This window comes from Cryptomeria japonica, chromosome 3 (assembly GCF_030272615.1).
Source record: "Cryptomeria japonica chromosome 3, Sugi_1.0, whole genome shotgun sequence".
NCBI lineage: Eukaryota > Viridiplantae > Streptophyta > Pinopsida > Cupressales > Cupressaceae > Cryptomeria > Cryptomeria japonica.
The window spans coordinates 948,475,285-948,496,502 of NC_081407.1; the positions used below are offsets into that span (position 1 = coordinate 948,475,285).

General features: G+C 36.5%; 1 protein-coding gene across 2 annotated transcripts; it reads left to right on the forward strand.

The window, feature by feature from the left end:
• Nucleotides 1-1,474: 1,474 nt before the first annotated feature.
• LOC131038955 (uncharacterized) lies at nucleotides 1,475-20,480 on the forward strand. Of its 2 annotated transcripts, XM_057971570.2 has the most exons (5): nucleotides 1,475-1,782; nucleotides 1,883-2,161; nucleotides 2,499-2,770; nucleotides 19,775-19,839; nucleotides 19,981-20,480. In XM_057971570.2, exons 2-5 carry the CDS (start codon nucleotides 1,980-1,982, stop codon nucleotides 20,176-20,178), a joined length of 717 nt encoding a protein of 238 aa, XP_057827553.2. In that variant the 5' UTR covers nucleotides 1,475-1,782; nucleotides 1,883-1,979; the 3' UTR covers nucleotides 20,179-20,480. The 2 variants fall into 2 exon arrangements, with proteins under 2 accessions (XP_057827553.2, XP_057827552.2); XM_057971569.2 differs by having other exon boundaries at nucleotides 1,475-2,161.
• Nucleotides 20,481-21,218: the final 738 nt, after the last annotated feature.

The following is a 21,218-nucleotide window of genomic DNA, read 5'->3' on the forward strand; positions in this document are numbered from 1 at the left end:
ACAAGACAACATTCCCCTTGCCAAGATTAATTGCCTTAAATGAAGACATCTTTTCAAAAGAGGTGTTTAGGTTTTTCGAGATTTGTAGGATCCCAATATTTTTGGCCGAAAGTCTTGACACCATCTCAAAGCACAATTCAAACTCTCTCCAACTGACAAGGATGCTATTTTCAAAATCCAACAACTTGTTAAGCCTGAATTGTTTGCTATCGACCCCTTGCCATGATAACTTTCTCAAAGATTGGAAATGACCCAATAGTCGTAGCTTTCAGTACTTTCCTCTTAAGATAGTTTCGTAACAACTCCTCCCTCTCTTCTCCTTTGATCCATGCCTCACCCTTAAATGGAGATGCAATTTTACCCAAGGTAGATGGAACAAGCTAAGCTCCTAGATTTGGAAGTCCAAAGCTGATGCTCAATCCCAATTAATTGCATGGAAAGCCCTTCATATTAAACTACCTATAGGGGATCGTCTTTCTTTCATCACCCCCCCCCTCCTTCATGCCCCTTTAGTATTAAAAAAGAGACTATTAAGAACGCTTTTTGGCTCTACCCTCACGCTCATACCCTTTGGTTCCATTTGTCCTCCATTTTCCCTGCAAGTTTTCCTAAAAAATGGACTTGGCGATCAACACTTCTTGGACTTTTCCAATACCATAACATCATTTCAAAGACCCTCAAACAAACTATCCTCAAGTTTATTTGGAGAGTTCACTGCTTAGCTTCCTTCTCTCACACCTTTTCCCCCTTACAAGTTGAGGTCTTGATGCTTATTGATATTTTTTCACTCCAGGTCACTATCCTCAAGAATAATCTCCAAGCCACCTCTGATCTCCAAAATATTTTGGCCAATTTGCAAACACAGATCCAAACATTTGAAGTCACTTTGCAAGTTACTAATCCAAAGGATAATGCTCGTGGTTTCCCATGATTTGGAAGAAGTTTCTTATGATGGACATTGCTTTGGAGCGGATTGTACACAATGTTGGAACCTTTATTATAGCCATGATTTTATTTGTTGAAGATGACAACATCCACGACTCTTATTTTTGCTGATAATAGCATGTGATTGTATCTATGGAACTTTATTTTTGCTGATGATATCATGTAACTGTTATTTTTGATGTTTTGGTAGCAATTTCATCATGCTGTGTGTAATTTTGTAAGGCTATTGTTTCTCTATTCATCTTTGTAATCTGAGTTTGCTTACTCCAATATAAAAAAACCTTTTGTGTCTATTTAATAAATGAAACCCACTTTTCAATCAAAATCATAAACAAAAAAATATTTGTTGACAAAGTTAAACATTTTATATTAATTTGATTAATTTTGTTAATCCTCGATAAAAGAGTTCTCTTTTAATAAGTTTTGACTTGAGTTCTTAATGTAAGAAATCCTCGGTAATGTAATTGTAACATGTTAGATCACCTTTTTAAATACTGCCTCCTTAAATGCAATTCATTCCTACGATTTTCTATACACGTTCATGCTGCAATTCTCTCCTTGAAATTGAGATCACTCCATTCAGTTTTGCGATTTATTTCCTTAAAATTGATTTCTTTATCAGTTGGCATTTCGAGCAAATTTATTAATGAGTACCGATGGCTCATCTGGTTTGAAAGAGAACAATGCAACTGCCAAAGAAAGAGAAACGTGAACAACATAAAGTGGATGAACTGCACATGACTCTGTCTTCTTTCTCCCCTTGTCCCCTTCCAATGCCCAAAGAAAATTAAAAAGATAACATTTACCTCTCTTCTAATGGGGTACTAAGTGGTGGAGGTGAGTGGGGGCAGGGCCGATTATATGTTTTAACTGAATACAGCCAACTTGAAAACTCCACTAAATCTAATCTCTGCATTTCTGTTTAATGCATACACAGATCTGTTTCTCAAGACTCCAAACACATTTGTTACCTGTATCATCCATACCCAGATTTGGAATCAATAAAGATTTTGTAAGTTGAGGATCAACCAAAAATGTGGAGAGTGAGTGTGTTAGGCTTATTTGTTGTACTGGTAGCTATGCAGATTTCATGTAGCAGTTCAGTGAAGTGTGATGGGAGACTCTGCAAGAGTGGAGAATGTGACGAGGATGGTCAATGCATTTGCAAACTGCCTGATCCTTCCACTATACTTGATGGAGATCGTCCATTTCTTGGGTAGGAACCCATTGTTTTTCTCTTTATTTTGTTTTATTGGTGAATGAATGGTTAAGGTCATCCCCTGGCTGCCAAATTTATTATGGAGTCACCAGCATAACTTGAACATTTGACCGCAAATGTGTCAGCCATCTTTGCCTACTGTTGAACCACAGTCCTTAAGCCATTGTTTTTCTCTTTAGATTGCTATTGGAAGTAAGAGTTGCGGAGGGAAAAATAATTAAAATAGATCTGCCAAATTGGGTAATTTTATTTCTTGGGCCTATATAATGTGGTGGGCATAGCAATGTAGCATGGAGGACTTACATGATTGAAAACTGTGATGTTTGTGAGTTAGGGGCAAACATTGTGATGAGGAGCGGATCATGTGTGATGGAACAAATTCATTCTGGTGTGAGCATGGAGGTGTCTGTGAAGAAATCATCCAGGGAGAGAATTACACTTGCAAGTGTCCGCCAGGTTATATTGGAGAGCACTGTGAATACAGCGGGGCTCCTTGTGGAAGTATGTTTTGCTTTCATCGGGCAGAGTGTATCATAGAAGACCGTGAGTGTGCTTGTCCTCATAATTGGAGAGGAAGTGTTGATTGCGCCTTTCCTACTAAACCGAGTAAGTGATCTCTTTCCATGTGTCTCAAGGACTATCATTAACAATGGCTAACTAACCATTAAAAATGGAATTGACGAGTGAGACAAGCACGTAGGTGTTCGGAAGGTTCAACCATTAATCAAGTCTTCTGCTATTCAGAATGTTTTGGGGTGTTTTTACCAGAAATTTCACATAATAAGTTTTCCCAGGAATTTCTGTACCATGCACCATTTCTATATGAATTGGTAAACTTCACTTGTTTTTCTATTATTAGGTATCATAGACAGATATTTAATACAGCGATGCCCTCCTACTGGTTGTGGTTCTGTTTATTCTATCCAAGTGGATAGCTAACAGTTAGTAAGTTCACCATATATTCTTACTTAAGTTGATCGTAGGCAAAGTTTATGTAGATGTATACCTTTAGTTCTACCAGTGAAAACATGATATGAATTGCAGTAAATCTTTTTTGTGTTAATCTGTTATTTCTCATGTCTACCACTAGTTACTGTTGGCCAGCAATATAATGTTATAACTAGCAGTTGCTCCAATCTGAGATTAGTTATAATAACTTATAAATGCAATCTGAAGACTCAGTACTTTGTAGTGATATATGTTAAAACTATAGATAATCAGCCCCTGGATGCAAGGCAATTGGTTTCTGGATGCACCTTGTATTGGCAAGACCCAAGTTCTAATCATAGAGAATTCATTTTAAGTTGTGCATGATGATTAAGACAGATTTCAACTAGTAATCCCTCTGCAGCTTGCCTCATAATTAACGATTTTCAAAATGGGAATTGGTTGTCATATGTAGCCCAGTGCCAAAATTTGATATTTCACCCAGAGGATTGACATTTCAAAAGCCTTTCATAAGATAAATAAGGCCAGTCTGTAAATTCAACCACTAATTGCATGGATGGTACGGTATTGGCAGGAACTGATTTTTCTGTACCTTAACCTTTTTCAACTTCCCTACTTTATTGACCCAATCACAGTTTCTGGCTACCTTTGCCCTATATGTATCAATGAACCAAATTCAACCCCCACTCCATTGACCCCCAATAAGATGATGTATTTCTTGAGTCTTTGGACAAACATGATGTTAACCATACATTGCGATTTTAGATCATTAATTTCCAGGCCACATGAAATTTGCATGGAACTTTATTCGTATTTTTCTCACTGCCATAAATATATCATTTTTAAAAAGCTACTAGTAGTTTGTGGCGATCGACTTTTGATGCTAAGGTTTTAAACATAATTGTTCTTGAATTGTCAAAACTTGTGTGAGGAACAAATAGAGAAACTTGATAGGTTAAATCTGATACTAACAAAAATATTTTCTACACCTGAAAAAAGGGAAGGGAATCATATTGCTGCTAGAATAATTCTATTTAACTGTATTTCCTCTATTATTAACTAAGAACTATACCAGATTAGTAACATAATGCCTTCATGATAGAGGGGCTTCTCTTTTTCCTGCCCTCCTTTGGACAACTTTGAACTTTGTTATTGAATTATTAGACCGGAGTTGGTTATGAAATTGTCGACAAGATTACTATCTCTAAGTGAAAATACTGTCTCTGAGTGAAAATAAAGTATCTCACATATTCCAATAATCTTGAAAAAGACCAGGTTCACTGATCTATCCTTCTAAGCATCTGATCCCCAAGGTTTCCTTTGCTAACAAAGGTTCATTCTGATAAGCCTTTTTCTACACACATAGAATCCGTTGACAGATCTTTATTTTATTCAATATCTTTTGCTTTGCTTCACAGTGCATAATGAGGTTCCCCGCAAATAGAATTGCATCACATAGACTACATGTTTCTTAAAAGTCAGTACCATGTTCATGATTAGGAACTTCTGCAAAAGGCCTATTTGAAAAAGTTAAATCTTTGAATGGATTGAATATAGATAGAATTTGAGATTAATAAAAGATAGCCTTCCTGCATGAATTAAGCCATCAAAAGAAAACATTGTATCAGTCATTGATAGCACCAACTAATCCTCGAACGTAGAATTATACAAGTGGTCAGATCATAAGAAGTGACCCCATTAATGAACCACACAAAATCATTTATGAGAGTTGTGGAAAATCCTCCATAAAGAGTGTTCATATTCATAGCGTTGTCATCTTATGTGTTCCAAGATAGTGACCGATGTAACATAATACTTAACAGGCTTCCCCATTGTTGATGTGTTTCTTATGCACATGCGAACACAAAATAAAATACCAAAGTATCTTATCCTCTCTTGAACAAAGTTTCCCCGAATGCTGAAGATTTCGCCTAAGGATCAATCGAGGCAACTCCAAGGTTCTTATATGTAGGGTCTCTACGTGTGGGTAAGCTTTTGTGGTGTGATGTGATTATGCTGGATTAACAAGGGGACTTACATTCGACTGCCCGAGCGTTTAATCTGCTGGAACTTGAATCCTATCTACTAGCTGGAAGATAAAGAAATATCAAAAGATACAGGGTTTGGAGAATCTAATCTAAGACCTAGAATGCAAGAAGATGGATGAACAACTAGTTGGAATCCTATTGGGCTGGGTCTCACCATCAGGGCGAACAATTCCACACCAACTCAGTGCGATCTTCTAAGGGATGCTTCGAATATGTTCAAATCGTACACCATCAGACACTGATCACCATTCAAGATAATGGACAATAGACGTGTAACGACTCAAGATTAAGCTCATTCTATAGCCAGTTGACCACGCAGGGCGTGCTTACAGTCAGCAAGAGGCTAGTGGTTTGGACTAGGCAGATTCCATGCGAGTGCATTCAATAACTTCCTTCATTCAATCTAATTAACCATCATCTAAAATGAAGATTCAACAAGAGACCATGCATAGTGCAAAGAAACGACACATTTCACCATAACTTCAATGAAAATGGAGTTCATTTACAATTTAGGCAACAATTTCTTGCCTTTTCCTCCTATTCTATTCTAATTACTACTTTATTTTACTGACTATTCACTATTGACTAATTTCTAACTATTCACTATTCTCTATTAGCTAACTATTAACCTTTACAAATGAAGAGCCAAAGCTTTATATAGGGAGCTCTTTACAATTCAATGGCTCTGATTGATTTACAATCAATGGCTAGGATTACAAGATGAAAACCCTAATTAGGGTTTGTTACAACAAACTCCTTTAGCCAATGAGAAAATTGCATTCCATGATTGTGGACCAATAGATGTCAGGGGTAGGTGCCTCGAAGTTTGTGCCATCAATGGTGAGTCAGGTACATTGAATTTGGACATGTTGAGGTGGAGCTATCTGACTAGAGGAATAGTGACTGGGATGCCACCTTGTCTTGCGTTTGTGCCTTGGTTGATCCTCCTCTGTCTTTGATGCGATGAATGATGTACCTCCTTGACTCCCATGTGTTTGATGAAGCCTCCTCACTATCAAGTTTTCTTTCTCTGGTAGCTCACCTCGCCTTGAAGTGTTTATAAGATATTTCTTCTTAACATCCCATGGTTTCTTCATGTGGTAGAATGAGGTCTTGAGGATAGCTTGCAACTCCTTGAACACTTGAAGTCTTCCAACGCTTTAGAAGCACCTTGAGTCCTCCTCCATGCCTTTGAAGTGTCGTCGATAATGATGAAACTTGAAGAGGTCGCCCTTGTCCTGGCTTGGCTCCCTCAAACTTGATTTTGTTGATCTGCAAAACAAACAAAAAATGATTAATTATACATAAAATATTCATTCTAACATATCCTTTCTTACCTTAAATCATCAACAAGAAGGCATTAGAATGAAATTCGCTCAAGATCCTCTCCAGGGACAGGCCCTATAGTGAAATTCACTCTGGACCCTCTCTAGGGACAAGTCCTATAATAAAATTCACTCAGGACCCTTTGGAAGGGTCAGGAGCAAAATTTGACAAAGTTGCTCAATTAGACCTCATTTTCAACATTATCTTACCAAGATCAAGTCATTCGCCTCCAAAATTGCCTAGGAATAGGTTTTTCTCAAGGACCTAGGCAAAATATTAGAGGCATCCTTAGGCATGCATTTGAGTAAGTTGTGGTCACAAAATGTGAAGAATTTGTCCTAAAATGCAAATTTCGCTCCTGACCCTTCCAAAGGGTCCAGAGCGAAATTCTTAAAACCTCTATTTTGCTCTATGTTTGAAACCAAGATTTTTGTTCCTATGGCATGGTTGGGAAGGGATTAATGTGTTCTTGCCTTGAGAAGAGATTTGAGGCAAGGAGATGATGAAATTTGAGCTAAAATGCAAATTTCGCTCTTGACCCTTCCAAAGGGTCCAGAGCGAAATTCCTTATAGGTCCTGTCCTTGGCCAGGGTCCAAATCGAAATCCTTCTTTTTGGTCTTTTTGGGGGTCAAATCAATGATGTCTTCAGGAGAAAGGGATTCAAAGGTCAAGTGAAGTTCAAGGCTAAAGGAATGTGAATTAAGCCTAAAATGCAAAATTTTGCTCCTGACCCTTCCAAAGGGTCCAAAGCAAAATTCCGAGGAGGTCTAATATTTTGCCTAGGTCCTTGAGAAAAACCTATTCCTAGGCAATTTTACATTTTGCATTTTAGGCTTAATTCACATTCCTTTAGCCTTGAGCTACTCCAATTGAACCTTGGAGCTACTCGCAGAAGGATCAATCGAAGTAGCTCCAAGTTTTTGATTGTAGGTTCTCTATGTGTGGATAAGCTCTTGCGGTATGATGTGATTTTGCTGGAATCACAAAGGGGACTTACATTCGATGACCTGAGCGTCTGATTTGCTTTGGATATCACTGGAACGTGGGTCTTTACTGATCCTTGATTTTTAAAAAAGGGAAAAGGGTAAGGGTTGGAGAAGGATCTAATTCTAACACTAAGAATGTAGGAGCAATGGATGATCTTTGATGAAACTTTAACTAAGTCTTGCTTTGACATGCTAGGGTCATCCCCACAAGGTTAGTGCGATCTTCTAAGGATAGCTTTATGATGTTCAGATCACCGCTACAAGCATAGACACCGTCAGGTTGATGCATATCAATGAAGAAACGATAATTGAAGTTAAGCTTAAGTTGAATGATTCCAGTTGACTACGCAAAGCAAGTTTGCAATCAACAAACCGCTAGTAGTATGGATATACAAATTTCACCATTGATCATACAAATTTCTTCCATTCATCTAATAACATGAAATTAAATTAGAGAAGTATAGAGACCATGCAAATTGTAGAATCGACACATAGAATTCACCATTCCTTCAATGAAGTTTACATGTCTTTTGCAACAATCTCTTGGCAACAATCTTTGCCTTCTCCTTCTACTCTACTCTAAAATGCTATCTACTATTGAGCTACTAATTATTGACTATCTCTCTTTTGCTAACTCCTAACTATTAACCGACTATTAACCTTTACAAATGAAGAGCCAAGGCTTCAAGAATGATTCGCTGATCTTCAATGATGACTGCTATCACTAAGAAGTATTCGCTGCCTTCAAGAAAGATGTTCGCTGACCTTAAGAATCACATCGCCAACCTTGAGGACTTGAATTGCTAGATTGAAGATCAATTCGCTACACTTGGAAGACCTCTTCGCTGACCTTGAAGAGTAAAGTATGTCACTGAGCTGCATAACCAGAATTCGCTATTTAAGAGATTTTACTTGAGAGTGATGAATGATTGAATTGAGATCTAAGATGATTCTTGTTATATACAAGATTCATCTTTTACATTTCCTTCAAGTCGGCTAGGATACAATTTCATATTTTATTTTAGAGCCCAATTTGGGGCATGTTTTACAATGCATAATGACCACATTTTGATTTAACTTAGCGCTCCAAGAAGAGGCCCACGTTAAGTGCTTTTACAAGTTACAATAAAACAATTTTGGGCCCAGCCCAATGTAGATACATTTATTCATATTTATTTGCTCATATAATCCGATCTAGCTATCGGTTTTCAACAACATCCATGTTATCATTTTAGTTTTATTCTATAGTCTATAGCACAACTTAATTAAGAGAGCTTGAAGGACCTCATAGTTAATTGTGAGTCCAAATAGCAACCAAAACCCCCCAGATGCTTCAAAAGGTACACACCACCTGCAATAGGAGAATTCTGCTTGACACACATCTACAAATTTTACAGAATATTCAGGGGAACTGGTATCAGTGTTTTCAGAAATTTGGACTCCATATGGACCACATAAATGCACAATTGTCATTGTACATTCTCCTATCCTTCATTTCCCTAAATATTTATGACAGTTTGCTGTTCTCTATAGGTTCAAGGGCTTACAATTTTTTTTTCCTTTCTGTGTGGCACTCTTCAATTACCTAAGGATCAGAGATTCTGGGGGCTTTGTTTTTGAGGAATCATACCAAATTAAGAGCCATGGTGAGTTGACAAGCAACTTAATCGAGATTCTCAAGTTAAAATTTCTCTGTGGAAAATATTATTATCTCAGATTAAATGCATATCACAGACATGGAAGCAGAAACTTTAGTTAGACCTTCCTACCTCAATTGTTTGGGTGATTAAGCATCTTAGAATACTATTTTCTTTTTAATCTGAAAGAATCTTGAACTACAACTCAATTCTAAATCACATTTTCTCATGAATTCAACATCAATGTTAATGCAATGTAAAATAGATTCTTACAATTATCTAATTTATCAAAATCTGTATATGGAATAAGACACAGCAATTTAACATGTGTAATGCATTGAAAGGATAAAGAAGTCCGATCTGTAATTAACATACATATCCATTGCACTATTCAACATGGATTTACCATATTTATATGTTGTTCCAAAGTTCTATACCATTGAAACAACATTCAAAAGATAAAACATGATGTTTTCTCCAGCCCTTCAAGCTTCCATCTACATCTTACATTTGATAATTTAATTCTATACATGCTACATACATTGCATATCATGTTACTAACTCTCATATATGCTACTACCAATCATTTGATTTCTTTACAATTCCATAAAACAATAGTCCATTTCCTTTAACTTTGTATGGGATTGAATTCAACTCATAATTGTTGTTGGAAAAAAGTGTTATGTTTGTGCTCATGCATTCATCTGATTTCTTATACATTCTTAAACGTTTGGGATAGAAAATTAATTGCAATCATTAGAAGTATGTAACAAATAAATGAAATACACTAATAAAAGAGATATCTGATAGACACAAGAAATTACCCTGAAGAAACCCAATGCGGGAAACTCCAGTATGGTGAAGCTATGCTTCCTGATATCCACTATATTCTTTGCATTTTAACAAGCTTACTGTCTTCTCCAGGCCTTAAGTAACATCATCATCAATCAATAACATCCCAATACTTAATTTCCATACTCCATCTCGGCTGTGTACTCTTCACAAATCGGTGTTAACCATGTAGATCAATTGCCTTGCAATTCTTTGCTTTCTTGAACCCTGTAGGTAGAGCATGCATTGGGCTCAAACAAGAAGCCCAAAAGTTTGGAATCTAAAGATCAGCCATCTCCCTATTGTTTGCTTTTGCCATGCATTACATTCAGGAAAAATGGCTGCTTAGAGAACCGAAGGTTGTGAAACCGCCCCTTAATTGCAAAATCTCCACTTTAAGTAGTTGTTAAACTGCCACTTAGAGAAATTGCAGTTACATAATCACCACCTATGTAAAAAATTTTGCAATTTGCAGAGGCCATGACTTTTCATACGGATTTGAAATGAGCTTCCATTATTTCACATATGCAATAAAAATTCATTTTACATATTTCCCATATGTTTTTTCTGTATCTAAAAGTTGAAATGTATGAGGTCATAACATGTCACAAATAACTTTTTACTTTCATTCACAGTCAATTAACTCAACTGACTAATTTGATGTTCATGATCCAATTTCAGATCGGGCATCACCACTTTTAAAGTTTTTGGTCCCATAAAATCTCTAAAATTGAAATATATGGACTATATTCTCAAATGGGCTACTTGTTTTTCATCAACTCTCTTAGAAAGACAATGCTTCTCTCTTGGAATTTTTTGTTCCAACTTGCACTTTACAGGATCAAATAGGTCTTAGAGTCCTTGACTGCTTCAAATATCTGCTCACAAACCCTCTTGCACTCTTGGGTGTGTTGTTCCTTCTGTTAGCCGTCTCTTTGTCACTCTTGGTGCCTTGCCTTTGCTATTGGCTATTCCTCTTAGCCCCTTTTTCTGTGATACAAATTCTTGTAGGATGGGGTGAAGCTCTCTCTTGGGAGATGCTTGCTAGAACTTTCTTCTGGTTCACATTATTTAGACAAGTGAAGAAAGCATTTAACATCACATAAGTAAATTACAACAAATCACCACTTCTACAAAGTTGCTCCTATCTTGAGTCTTACAATTTAATGTTTACAACAACAGTAAATGCAACATACATGGAATGAAAATACATTTGCTATGATAAAGCTGCCCCTATCTTGCAACTCAAAATTTGCATCACCAATAAATTTAATATACTATCATGAAATGTCTTCAATGAATTAATATGAATTCCAATCGTGTACCCTTCAAATTAACAGCTTTCTTTTGAAGTACTAATCGCTGTGATTTTCTCTCTTCGGTATGAATGACACACTGCCATGCTACTTATTCACCAGTTCCCATTGTGAAAGAACTCTTAGGCTAATGAGCACACTTCTAGATGCCCACCAATGTAATTTAAACAACTGCTTTCTTACCAAAATCAGTTTTTGAAAACCTCCTGCGAACTTATTCCTGGTGCTTACAAAAATTAAAAACTCCATTCTACACTCTTGCCATAGCTATTACAACTTCTTGTGTCCATACCAAAACTATCATAGGAATCCTACAATGTCTCTGATGATGAAATCAGGCCTATCCTCCCTGCTACAACATTGCAATCTCCGGATGTATTCTACAACAATGATGAGTAAATATACATGCTACAATTGATTTCATTTTAAATGTATTTGAACTTGTATGGAGAAATCTGAAACTATCTTGCTGCCACCTCTGTAATGCTTTGGGCTTCAATCTTTACTAAGAATGCTTTCACAACATAGAGTGCCTCTTCTCACCTATCTTGTCATGTGCTCCAAGTGGTAAAGAAATTATGCATGATCTGCATACTAACATGAACATGTGGGAATGCAGAAAATGTTACAGCCTCTTTAATGAAATGGGCTGCCCATATTTGTGCCTCTCAAATAGATCGGGTGGCTGCTTCATATTCGCCCTTGACAGGTTATATTCCTCCTTGCTTATTGGACTTAAAAAAATGAAACACAATAAACAACGTGGAGGTGCTTCTCAACATGATTGTTACACATTTATATTCATGCCCATCAACAAGTTGTCTCTGCAAATATTCTATCCACGAAACCAAAAATGACCTTTTACCATCACCCACTTAAAACAGAGATGAGGACTTCTCTATGGGCTGCTCCCTCTTGATGGCTTCTTCCTTCAACAGCTTTGCTTCTTCCTTTTCACCCCCCCGATAGTAGGTGCTTGGAGAACTTTGTCTTTCTCACTTGCAGACGCCTCTTACTTTTTGAAATGCTCAGAGTTACAGCTATTTAGGGTGAGTTGACGATGAAGTTTCCAATGTTTTGCCTGACATTGCCCAATCATATTTATAAGTGCAATAATTCTTTCCCCTATCTTTTGATAATCTTTATTTCTTCTTTAGCTTCTCATACCAATTTGAAAAGTGGGGTTTACAATCTGCAACATTTTGCTTCCTAAACGTTGATCTCTTCTTTATCTAGGAGAGTGGTGTAAACAATTTTCCCTCTATTTTTAAAGTATTTAGGATTCTTGATGATGGATAGCTTCTTATAACAGAATTAAAATGGTTACTTATTGCATAAAATGAACATGGATAAGCATACCAACATTCTTGTGCCATATGTCCTATCTTTCTACAATTAAAGAAAACAATGGAAGATTTGTCTCTTGGATACCTTGTTGGACTGCCCTTTTGCTTACTTGTACAAGTTTGACGAAGTGGTAATATTCTACCTCCTTCTTTTGGATGTTCTCTCTTTGGAGATGCTATGCATTTTTCTTTGAAGCTTTTTCCTTTCTTGAAAGACTTCTCTTTTCTTGTATCCAACTCGCATTCACCCACAGTCATGAAGTAGTGAGTACTTTCCCCTTCTTCATGAAGTTGCTGTCCTCCTCTTGGAGACTTTTCTTTGGCCTTTTGAATTAGTGTAATGCTACTTTCCTTTTCATTAGAAACCTGCTCACTATTAAGAGTACGGTAACATGACACTCTATAAATTTGTAAATAACCCTGATTAATCAGGACTTACTACATTTTCCATACTGTTTCCCAAGTTTTGAAAAATTGGTTTTGAAATGTTGTTATAAATACCTATCCCATTTTCACTCATTTTTTAACTTAAGTGCAGAAAAAATAAAGCATGGAAAGACTGGAAAGTTTCAATTTAGGGTTAAGGCTAGGGTATTTAATTATTTTTTAAAGTTCTAAATTGAATAGATTTGTTTGAGAGTTAAATTTTAAATGTTAATAAGGGTTTTTCTTTGGATTTATAGCTTTCTGAGGGTTTAGGTTAAAAACATGGGGTGATGAGATCTATTATGATAGCCCTTACTATTTTAGGACCAGCCTTTCGTTTTTCAAATTTACCCTCTTAGATTAATGTAAAATTGTTTTCTTTTAAACCATTCTTCTTTTATAATTAGATTTCTTTTTTGCATGTACTGTGTTTATTTCTAATGAGTTTTTTTAATTATAAAAGCCAGGTAATTTAATTCCATTTTACAGTTTTGCCATGCCATGTCAATGCCCTGAAAATGGAATGCCATTATTGTTTAGAAATTTCAATTGCTCATAAATATTCACAGAAAGAATGATGCTATTTTTGTTGAGCTATTGGCATGAGCTCTTCATCTTTGCAAGCTAATCTTGCTTCATCTGTTTTGAAGTTTTCTTAAACTTCATAGCCATTAACATATCCCAAACATGCATATTGAGTTCTTTCCTCAACCTTTATGTGGTCTTTTATTCCTGGGCCACTCTTGCCAAACCCTTTTCCACCACAATCTATTTTAAATAACAACTTACATCCAATTTGCATGGTATGCTTCTCAAAACTACAAAAGGGCACATATATATCTTGATTGAAAGAAGTGTATGGTGAAGTGCTTATTGTGCACACACTAAACATAATTTTGGCATCTTTGTTTGAGGATGGTCTTCTTTGCTTGTGAGACTCTTATGTCCCCAACATTCCTTCACCATCATCTTGAAACTCTGTCAACATCTCTTCTTTCATGTTCAAGTCTTGTTACAACTTGTCAATGATGTCCATGAGTAAATCTCCATGGCTTCAGTCCAAATTGTAACTCTTTATTTTCATCGAGTGTTACAAGATCTTTCTCAAATCTTTATTTTCGATTTGAATTTTCTGGAAAATCTCTTCAAGCTTTCAAAGTCTTTCTATCTTCAAGACTGCCAATGGTTGAATTTGCATAGCAGCAAAAATCGTTCATGGGAATAAATTGGCAAACCAAAGATAAAGAATACTCACAAAATTGTGATTTAATTGGGAGAAAATTAGATTAGGGCTATTTCGGAAAAAAAAAGGGAAAGAAAACAGGGTTAGCATTTTGGGAAAAAATTTAAAAAACCAAGAATTTGTTTTGCTGAAAAAACCAGTTAACTTGTCAAAATTGGTCAAACGTGTCAATAAGCATGATTCAGACGAGTTAATGTTGTTTTCTTTGTGATTTATCAGGTGAAATTTGGCAAAAATACTGATTCAGCCGAGTTAATGGTGAAAATTGTGATTTTCGCAGTGCAAAAAGATCACTGTACTGACCGTTTCAGGATTAATTGTGATTGACAGTGATTTTTGACAGTTTTTGCTTCTATGGTTTGATACTTTGAAGTATGTGTTGTGCTTTTTGCACACCTTGCCCCATTTTTTTCCTTGAATAGGGACCCCCGTGGTAGTAGTCTGCCGGTCTCTGTAAGAGAGAAGTTCCTCCCTTGGTGTTCGTCTGGAGTCCTGAGTTTCAGGTCGGACCAAGGGATTCCCGAAGTCCATCTATAAGTTGAAAGTCGCGCATTCTGAATAATATGGCCGATTAGGTTAATATAAGAGAATCGCACAAATGCCGGAAGTTTGTTGAAGAGGGTCATCACGATTTGCCATTTGAGCCCGTGTTTGAAATCGCCGGTGAAACCTGAAAAAAGTCTCCCTAAGCCAAAAAGTGAGAAAGAATTTAAAATTTCAAAACCCTCCAATTCGTCGAAAAGGGTGAAATGCGATTACAAGTTCACAAAATCGGCTAAGTAGGCCGAGTTAAACCCTCGATTTTCGGCGAAATGAGTATGTATGCAAAAGAGATTAAAGATTGAAAAGGCTCCTATTTCGCCGAAATTCGGCGATTAAGTGCAAAAAGTTAAAACTATTAAAAACTTTGCAAAAGGGGCGAAATCGCCGAAATTCGCATCAAAAGGATAAATCACGAAATGTTTAAAAGTTTGCATAAAATGCGAAATCACCAAAGTTTGCGTAAGTGTTGAAAACGCCGAAGTTCGCACTATAGGGTGAAAAGTCAAAAGATTTAAAGTTTGAAAAAACCACCAAAACCCCGAAATTCGGCATATAAAGGAGGATTGCGAAATTTACGAAGTTTACATGAAGTCCAAACTCGCCGAAGTTTCAAGAAGGCGAAATCACAATGTTTAAAGTTTTCAAAAGCCTCCTAAACCCTGATTTTTGCTAAAGGTGAAATTGCAAAAGTTTTAAGTGTAAAAAAAAAAAAGAGGGCCCCTCATTCGCCAAAATCGAGGGAAATTGCAATGTATCGTGAGTTTGAAAAAAACCGCCTAAACTCCGAAATTCGCTAAAGAGAGTAAAATTGCGGAAAGGTTCAAGAGGTTTGCAAAATGGTACATTTCGCCGAAGTTCGGATAGGCTGTGAAATCACGAAGTTTTAAAGAGTTTTCAAACCACATAAATATGCCGAAGTTCGCATATAGCTTGGAAGTCGCGGAGTTTAAGTTTGCATAAAATCCAAAGTCGCCGAACTTCGGATCTAGAAGAAAATCACGAAGGTTTTTTAAAGTTTACAAACCCTCTAAAATCACCGAAGTTTCATCCATAGGCGAAATCTTTTGTAAAGTTTGAAAAAGCTTCTCGTTCACAGGTCCCGAACTTCGGCCTAACAGGGAAAATCGTGGAGTTTGAGTTTGAAATAGGGACCTCAAATCCCGAAGTTTGGCATAACAGCGCAAAATAAGAGTTTTAAAGCCTTGCAAAAGCTCTCAAAACCCGAAGTTCGCAACCTGGAGGAAAATCGCGAAAAGGTTAAAGGTTTGGGAAATGGTGCATTTCGCTCAAGTTTGATAAATGAGGAAAATTGCGAAATATAAACCTTGCGAAGAGCTTTAAACACCCTATTTTCGGGAGATAAAAGAAAACTTTTAAAAATAGAAAGGCGTTAAGTTACCAAGTTTGCAAAAACGTGTCTTGAGCCGAAGTTTGGCGAATAGAAGCAAAAGGTAAAGTCGTTGAAACCAAGTTCGCAAAGTGGCTTTTAGCCTGAAAATGCCGATGCAGAAAGGGGCGTTAAACTTAGATATTTTCAAAACCAACTTGCAGGCCGAAATTGAACCATAGGGCAAAATCACTTTTTCGCCAGTCAGCCAAGAAGCTTTAGTGGATTCAGATCGCCCAAACACCATCTAGACCAAGGATCGGATTTCACGTTCGAAGAGAACGACATTTCAAGATACATCTCACAAAGAACTTCTCGGGCCAGATGACGTAAAATTTAATATTTGTTAAGTTAAACTATTTAATTTTTCAAATTGATTTTATTAAAATGAAATTGATTGTTTGCAGGTCGCAGGACGTCATCGCAGAAAACCAGGAGCGAGGCACTGAAAGCTAGAAAAGAAAAGGATATAGGAATGCGCTGCAAGAGCGCGAGATCTAAACCGGGCATTGGGAAGCGTGCCGCTGGACGACAAGCTGAAGTTCACCACCAAAGACCGAAGAACACTCCAGATACTACAAAGCATGCGTTCTCGAGAAAAGCACACAACTGGATTTAATTCCAGAAGTTTAGTTTTTGTAAACTGAAACTGTTTTATTGAAAAAACTGCCTATGGGTCCCGCGCAAGATATTTTTGTGGACAGTAATGTCCAACTACCGGATAGACTCAAAATAATGCCAAAACAGTTGTAGGTAGTTGAAATTATGGTTGGTTGGATAACTGAGAATTGATTGGGCATAGGTTAAAGCTGCCAGCTTTTGGAAGGCAGATTAGGACCCTTGGATGCAGTCCATCCTAGCCTTCGATTCAATATTGTAAATTCTATAAAAGGCAGAGGCTTTCTTTTGTAAAGGGTTAGAGATTTTTGTTAGATAGTTAGATAGTTGGTTAGAATTTTGTAGTTAGAATAGATTAGATTTTAAGCATAGCATAGAGATGTTGCAGAAATTGTTGTAATGGCAGCTGAAGCAAATATATGAACATTGAAATATAGTGTTTGTTGTCTTTGTTTTAGTCTGTTTGCATGGTTTCTTTCAGCTGGTTAATTTTAGAGTGCAGGGATTTTAATGGTGAAGTGTGGAGGGGTATTTGATGCATTTCTGGTTCATACCATTGGGGGTCTGCTGATTGTAGGTCACCGTGCATGGTTAGTCTGAACCCAAACTGTGGTTAGTTCAACTGCAGGTGTTCGACTTAGGCTGCGCCAGAATTGAGTGCCTAAAGCGAGTGTCTCCGGTCTGAAAATCCTTCATCCCTTGGAGCTTGCACCATTTTTGTCTAGTTGTGAGGGTATCTCTAGCGAAACAAGAACTGGTTTATCGAAATCTGTCTACCCACTACATCAGCTATTATTATCCTTGTCCTTAGGCTTCCTGAACCCTTCCCTTTTGATTTTAATTTGTAGTCTGAGAATTGCAGCAGACTAGCTTGTTGCTAATCATAAGTCCCCTTGAGCTCCCAGCAAAACACATCAAACCACTAAGTTATCCCGCAGTCAAGACCTGACAACCGAAATATTGAGGTCATCCCCATTGATCAAATAAAAAACAGCATTAGGGATTTCCTTATCTCAAGAGAGGATAGGATACTCGACGAGTACATTCTTTTTTGCGTTGGCCGGATGAAGTCGCAAGTTCAGCGATTTTAGACACGTCAATAGTATGCAACCAAGATCTTGCACTTTTCTTGTCAATGAATCAATATGGAAGCAGATTACACAAATCTAAATTTGTGTTAGCAAATCCTTTCAAGAAACAAGGAAACCTACTCTACTATCATTTGATCGGCAATCGATGTGGATATTCAATTGCATGACTCATCAGAATATATACAAACGTTTTTCCAAATTTCTGGCATAGGGGGACAGGATTTTTGGGGTGGCAAAAATTCCCTAGATTTTTGAGAAGGGGATATATACATATATATATATATATATATATATATATATATATATATATATATATATATATATATATATATATATATATATATATATATATATATATATATATATATATATATATATATATATATATATATATATATATATATATATATATATATATAATTTGCACGAAATTTACAGTAGTAAATAGAGAATTAAGAATGCAAATGATTCAATACAATTGTCAAGTCATAAATGCTAAAGATAATTATTTAATTAAGGTTACTTGTAATTGCACAAACTTAAACAGAAAATTGAGAACACGGCCGCTTATTGATAATTTGATGTCAATTGTCAAATCAAATCATAAATGTAAACTAAATCAAAATGGTTTATATATCAGTAGCATTTGGAAAAATTCCAGGTAAAAAAAAAACATTTTTCCTCTAGTGTAGTAAAAAGAATCTTTATTTTTTGTTTTCTAAACCAAGAGTGGAGGTCTGAGTATGGCAGCCCCGAGCATAGTGCATTCCCTGTTGCAATTCAGGGCAAGATTGAGAAGTAAAGTCCCCTGCCACCAAGCCAATTTAAGGCACTTTTGAGGCCACATAAACTTTCATGATGCATGCCATTTTCGGGTGTCAATGCGAGCTCCCCATAAAGGATGAGTTTTTAATTTTTTCTCTTATATACTTTATTATTGGTTTTTGTATAGTGATGTCAGGGATGGCAGGCCGTCCCCAAAATTTATGCAGAAGGAGGTGTCCTAGGGAAAGTCCCCCAGTTTGGGGAGATGTCTTGGCCACATTCCCTGGAATAGATGGGAAACAGGGAGGGAACTTTTTTTCTCCGTCTCCCAAATGTCCACAGGCGTGCAAATGTGGGCAAAACCCAGCAATGCATCCTTGGGGTGCACTGTTATATACTCAATTGTTGACTTCAGCCATTCTTTTCTCTAAAGAATGGACAAATCCTTAATTGTGCTTGGGAAGTGCTTTTGAGATTAGCTTCTCAACTATTATAGTACTCACAGTATTCTATCATGCCCCTCTTACATTGTAGAAAATAGGATTTGATTATCAAATTCTCAACTTCCTGAGCATATATCTGTATAAGGACATTCCAGAGTTATAATTTTAATGGATTTGTGCTTCGCAGATCATGTGTACAAACTGCTTGCATGTTGTATAGCTTTTGAAATTCCTTTGGGCTTGATTTTATTGTACTTTTCAGCGAGCTTTAAACACATAGACTCGTTGTGCTATAAGTCTGTAGGTGCTTACTCTTAGGTACAGCCACACTGATTTTCATATTAACTGCTTTTCATATTTGAACGTGACAATATTTTTTATTCCATGTATAAATTTCAAAGTTGCATAAACAAATAAACCAAGAAAATAAATTTTCATCTTCAACCTGCATTGCAGAATAAAAAAAATTATTTTTCCTCTTTTCTCTACAAGCTTTGTAGTAGAGGCTTTAAACAAGTTTACCTCTACTTGTATGGTGTAGTGATTGCAAATGACGTGTGTATGTATTACAGATTGAGTGATCTTATAGTGGTAATCATTCTTGGGTTTTGAAAATTTTGATCCCTCTAACTTCTTTATTTTCTGTTTTATACAGAACATTCCCTTAATGATACGACACCTAACTTTGAAGCCACTCACCATGAAGGTGGAGGGAATGAGGTATGCAATACGAGTCCAAAACAATTTGACTTCTTTTATATTTCCTATTAAGTAGAAGTAAAAGTATTACAGATTTGCAAATGGTGCTTTGGATTGTCATAGCAATAAATCATGATACTAACATGTTTGCTGTACCTACAGTGGTTTGTCCCACTTGTTTCTGTAGTGGTTGGTGTGGGAGTTTTGGGTAGTGTTGTTTCTTGGACCAAAACATACCACAAGAAGAGAGAAGCAGAAGCCACTAAATTCCAGCAGCTAAGTCAGGCTCAAATTGAAGCATGTTTAGATACCGATGATGAAGATGACAACAACAATTTAATGGCACCTCAATCTCACTAGTTTAACCATTAACCTGCATTCCCTTCCTTTCATTTAGAGTAATTAAATAGGAAACCTGTATAAGGAATCACAATAAGTTGTAAACATTCTTAATTTTTGTATGTAGGATCCGAATGTGTAATGGAAGTATACCCCTTATATCTAACACGAAATGGCTGTGCTACTGCTATGTCAAGCAGCCCTTGAAGATGTATGTCTTTAAGTTTCCAGGAAAAACAAAGTAGAACCTAAAGCTTTCTATGAAATGAACTGAAATGTTGTCTAACAATATTCAAATAGAATGAAAATATATTTGAGTTCCAGTGAAAGAATGAAAATGCTGACAAGTGCAATGAACAGAAATACACTTTTACTTTTATATATGCTCCACATGGTAACTAGAATAAAACCTTTATGCAAGTAACAAAGTCCATTTTGTATCAAGAGTATGAACTTGTGCCAAATTGCTTAATTTGTCAGGTTAATTCTCTTTACAAGAAGCACTCAACATTGTTACTACAAGTGCTATGAGAGCAATTATTGTACGATAAAATTGAGATTGAAACTTACATTCAAATGCTAAATAGAGCAGTTATAGACAGTGTCTTAATCATATTTTCACTGCAAACCTAAAAAATTCATCATGTTCAAGTCAATGACTAGCAATTGTACAAGGGGATGCCAAGTTTTTGCCAAGTATTATAAACGTTGTAATGGACAAGTTTAACAAGTTGTAATGTGCCAAGTTCATGCCAATTTGCTGCTCCTAGATTTAATGGGGGAAGATGCTGTGAGAGGGGGAGCTTCAATTCTGTTTTAAGGTAGGAGAAATTGGAGATGATTGATTCCATTGAACTAGAAGGAGTTGAAGAGAACAAGGAGTTGAACTTGATAGATAGTTAATCCTGCTTTCCATGTGATTTTTTTATTATGACTATCCACTCCATAGTGCCCCTCAGACGCTATGAGAGTTCATCGACAGAGAAGACAATATAAAAGAGTAAATACAGGATTGTCATAAACCTTTGCAATAACTGATGGTCTGCCCAAAGTTTGTTCTA

Coding starts and splice junctions, on each gene's coding strand:
- LOC131038955 (XM_057971569.2), top strand. CDS start 1,980: ATGTGGAGAGTGAGTGTGTTAGGCTTATTTGTTGTACTGGTAGCTATG. Junction 2,162..2,498: donor GGAGATCGTCCATTTCTTGG/GTAGGAACCCAT, acceptor TTTGTGAGTTAG/GGGCAAACATTGTGATGAGG. Junction 19,840..19,980: donor ATGAAGGTGGAGGGAATGAG/GTATGCAATACG, acceptor CTGTACCTACAG/TGGTTTGTCCCACTTGTTTC.